General features: G+C 41.2%; 1 protein-coding gene across 1 annotated transcript; it reads left to right on the forward strand.

Moving 5' to 3' along the window:
• Positions 1-2,172: 2,172 nt before the first annotated feature.
• Positions 2,173-2,544, forward strand: LOC112763311 (uncharacterized). Its single transcript, XM_025809015.1, has one exon. It carries the CDS (start codon positions 2,173-2,175, stop codon positions 2,542-2,544), a length of 372 nt encoding a protein of 123 aa, XP_025664800.1.
• Positions 2,545-4,710: the final 2,166 nt, after the last annotated feature.

A 4,710-nucleotide genomic window follows, 5' to 3' on the forward strand; every position in this document is an offset into this window, starting at 1 on the left:
GTCAACCTCAAAGGCGGTTGAACCTCAGAATTCTAGAAGTTGTGAAGAAAGAGGTGACCCGACTACTATAGGCTGACATTATCTATCCAATCTCGGATAGTGATTGGGTTAGCCCAGTACAAGTGGTTCTGAATAAGTCCGGCATCACCATAGTCAAGAATGAGAGTGAGAAACTCATGGCCACAAGGGTGCAGAATTTATGGAGAGTTTTGCATCGACTACAGGTGCTTGAACTCGGCCACTCGCAAGGATCATTATCCACTACCATTCATTGATCAAATACATGATCGCTTGTTCGGTAAATCACATTATTGCTTTTTAGATGGCTATACCGGTTATTTTGAAATCCATATTGCTCCGGAAGACCAGGAGAAAACCACTTTCACATGCCCTTTTGGAACGTATGCATACAAAAGTATGCCTTTTGGTTTATGTAATGCACCGGCTACATTTCAAAGGTGCATGATGAGCATCTTTTCGGATCTTTTTGAGCACTGTATAGAAGTATTCATTGATGATTTCAGTGTTTATGGTGATTCTTTTGACCTTTGTTTGGATAATCTTGCTAGAGTATTAGAAAGATGCGCTAGTTCAAACCTTATGCTTAACTTTGAAAAATGTCACTTTATGGTAAAGCAAGGTATTATTTTAGGTCATGTTGTTTCCTATACTGGTATATCTACTGATCCTGCCAAGATTGATGTTATTTCTGGTTTACCTTACCCCTCTTCTGTGAGGGAAGTCTATTCTTTTCTTGGTCATGCAGGTTTCTACTGGCGTTTCATCAAGGACTTCAGTAAGGTTGCATTACCCCTTTCCCGTCTGTTGCAAAAAGATGTATATTTTGACTTGAGTAAAGATTGTATGGAAGCATTTGATAAGTTGAAGAGTGCCTTAACCCAAGCCCCTATTGTGAGAGGGCCTAATTGGAGTAGGCCGTTTGAGATTATGTGTGACGCATCTAACTCTACGGTAGGAGCGGCGCTCGCTTAACACGAAGGTAAAGATCCCTATATCATAACATATGCTTCTAAGACATTAGATGGTGCTCAGTCTAGCTATACTACCGCTGAAAATGAGCTTTTAGCAATTGTTTTTGCCTTGGATAAATTCCGGGCCTATTTACTTGGAACCAAAGTGGTAGTATATTCGGACCATACGACGTTGAAGTACTTGCTAGCTAAGAAAGAATCAAAGCCAAGGTTAATCCATTGGATTTTGCTATTGCAAGAGTTTGATTTAGAGATCAAGGATAGGAGTGGTTCCCAAAATTTAGTGGCGGACCACTTGAGTCACCTAGAGCACTTAAAGAGTGACTCCACTCCTATCAATAATGCATTTCCTCTTGATAGCTTGCAAGCAATATCCGAGGTAGTTCCTTGGTATGCTTCCATCACTAATTATTTGGTTGGTGACACCTTTCCTCCACATTTCTCTAAACATCAAAAGGACAAGCTCAAGAGCGAGTCCAAGTATTACATATGGGATGACCCATATTTGTGGAGATGTGGTGTCGACCAAATAATTAGGAGGTGTGTTCCACAATTCGAAATTCAGTCTATCTTACAGGCGTGACACTCTTCTGAAAGTGGTGGCCACTTTGGCCCTCAAAGAACAGCAAAAAAATTTTTAGACTGCGGATTTTGGTGGCCCACACTCTTTAAGGATGCAAATCTTTTTTATAACTCTTGCCACCAATGCCAAAGGTTTGGAAACATATCCAACAGGGATGAGATACCCCAAAAAATCATGTTGTTTTGTGAAATTTTTTATGTTTGGGGTATTGACTTCATGGGTCCCTTTCCAAACTCGAATGGTTTCTTATATATTTTGTTAGCGGTTGATTATGTTTCTAAGTGGGTGGAAGCAATTCCTACCCGTACTGATGATGTTAACGTGGTTGTCTCTTTTGTTCGAAATAACCTCATATTCTGCTTTGGATCACCATGAGCAATCGTGAGTGATCAAGGCTCCCATTTTTATAACAAAAGAATGATAGGTTTAATGAAGAAATATGGCATTATACACAAGGTGGCTACGGCTTATCATCCCCAAACATATGACCAGGCCAAAGTGTCTAATAGACAAATTAATTGCATACTCGAGAAGATGGTTAAACCTCATAGGAGGGATTGGAGCTCCAGGCTTGGAGATGCGCTATAGGCTTATCGGATGGCTTACAAGACACCAATTGGCATGAGTCTATTCCGGCTAGTCTACGAAAAAGCTTGTCACCTTCTGGTAGAGGTGGAACACAAGGCTTATTGGGCTGTGAAGGAATATAACTCAGGATTGGGAGGAGCTAGAGTTGAAAGAAAATTGCAACTGGAAGTATTGGATTGCATTCGGTTAGAAGCTTATGAAAACTCAAGGCTCTACAAAGAAATGGTGAAGGCGGTACATGATCGGAACATCAAGAGAAGAGAGTTTAGAGTTAGAGATCAAGTCCTTCTCTATAACTCTAGATTGAGGTCAAGATGGGATGGACCATATGTGGTGGAGAAGGTTGAACCATATGGTGTAGTCCACTTGAGTTCGCTTTGATTGTTTTGTGGTATAATTGATTTTATAGATTTTGCTTTAAATAAAAAAAAGGGGCGCAACTCACGCGTATGCGTCCCTGACGCGTATGCGAGACCCACAATGCGAGAACAATGCGGGAAAGGTGCTGCTGCATAGTTCCAAAACAGAGAGTTGTGATGGAACCATGCGTGTGGGGTGCGAGGCGCATAACTCACCCCACCCGTACGCATCGCTGACGCGTACGCGTCACCCAACAATTTTCCCTACCCGCACGTGTACGTGGTCAGCGCACGCACGTTATATGCTAATGCTGTAATTCTCCTGCAGCATGGTACAAAAAATAGAGACTTGCACTGGAACCATGTGGGTGGGGTGCTAGGCGCACAACCCAACCCATGCATGCGCATCGCTGACCCGTACACGTCAGCTTATTTTTTTCAGCCACCCACGCGTGGGCGTGACCGACGTATATGCGTCGTACTGGTTTCATGAAAATGCTGATGTTGCATGGTACAAAAATCGGAGAGTTGTGATGGAACTATGCAGGTTTTGTGCATCTAGCACGGAAGGTTATCACGCGCATGCGTGACCGACGCTTACGCATCACCTTCTCTTTTAGGCCTCCCACGCGTACGCGTAGGTGACGCGCACGCGTGACAGAGCCGATTCAATTTAAACGGCGCGCTGCCCTGCTAATCCTTTCTATCTTTCTTTTAATTCATTCTTCTTCTTTCTTCTAATCCTGATATCCTTCTTCTTTCTTCTTTCTTCCCTCTTCCATCTCCTATCCGGCGACCACCACCTCCGGCAGTCCTACATCCTCTCTTTTTTTCTCTCTCCTTATCCCTCTTATCTTATTCTTACTTGTATTTACCCTCCTCTCTTCCCCTTCTTTTTAAGGTTTTTTTATCACTCTCTTTTACTCTTTAACCTCTGTTTTGTTTGTTGCAAGTTCTGATATCGAAGGACACTATTCAGTGGATACTTGGGGTTTTACCCTGTCTAGAAGGGATGAATGCTTACCAAGAAGCACAACTTTTTGCGCAAGAGATACAATTTTGACTGGGATTCCGTCCTCCGGGTCATTGCTCAACCCGGTAGCCAGTGGATCCATGGGAAAAGCAGGACTCAACCTAAGGACATTTCAGCACAAGCGTTCACTATGGAGGAGCCCAACACTCTGGAGTTCACTTCAGATCACAGCATCGAAAGCAATCAAGAGACGGATAGTGGAAGTGACGATTCCTATCCCGCTTTGCTCATCACTAATAGCACGGAGGACCGTGCAAATTTTTAAGTGTGGGGAGGTGGGTGACCAACTTCCGTAGGTAACGACCCTTTTCTTCAACACCAATATTTTAATTTTCTTTTGTTAGGTAGGATAACTTGCATGTGTAGTTAGTTGCTTGCATGTGGGTACTACTTCGTTGAAGTAATGAATTCTTTTCCAAGAAACTATTTTAGGGCATTTCACTAATTTGAATTAAAATTTTTGAACTTTCTTGAAGAAATTTATTTTGGAACAAGGTTTTAGAGCTAGAACACACAAGCCTAGTATGATTTTGAGCCTATTTGATTGGTTGCATCTTACCAACCAATATATTTTGTTTTGGTGTGTGTTGTTCTCTCTAAGATTGTGATCTTTGTCTTGCTTGATTCTATATTTTCATTGTTTGATGTATGAATGTGTGTATGTGATTGAGGCCTTTGTTTCACTAAACTTACATGCCCAAATGGCCTTACCCTTTCATCATCATTTGTAAACCAATGTTGAGCCTATTTTATCCCATTTGTTCTTTATATTAGCATATCACTAACTCTAAGCAGAAAACAATAAATGTCCTTAATTTGAATCCTTGGTTAGTGATGTTGGCCAATTTTGCATAGGTTAGGAATTTGATTATCAAAATGGAATTGGTGTTGTAAATATAGTCCTAACCCAATAAATTGACCATCAATCAAATGTTATCACAATTCAACCAAATATATTAACCGAGAGTATTGAAATCCCGGGTCATCTTCCCTAGGAGTTGTAAATGAAGTGTTATGTTATTGGCTATTAGAGAGCATGGGGAATAGGGAATGAAAGCAAGGAATGTAAATGGTAAGAAATTAAATGATCATGCAAGGAATTAAAAGTCAAAGCAATAGAAGTCAAAGCAATTAAATGCAAAGAAAGGAATGTTC

This window comes from Arachis hypogaea, chromosome 17 (assembly GCF_003086295.3).
Source record: "Arachis hypogaea cultivar Tifrunner chromosome 17, arahy.Tifrunner.gnm2.J5K5, whole genome shotgun sequence".
Classification (NCBI taxonomy): domain Eukaryota; kingdom Viridiplantae; phylum Streptophyta; class Magnoliopsida; order Fabales; family Fabaceae; genus Arachis; species Arachis hypogaea.

Excerpts from the sequence above, each read along its gene's own strand:
- LOC112763311 (XM_025809015.1), top strand. The coding sequence starts at position 2,173 with ATGGCTTACAAGACACCAATTGGCATGAGTCTATTCCGGCTAGTCTAC.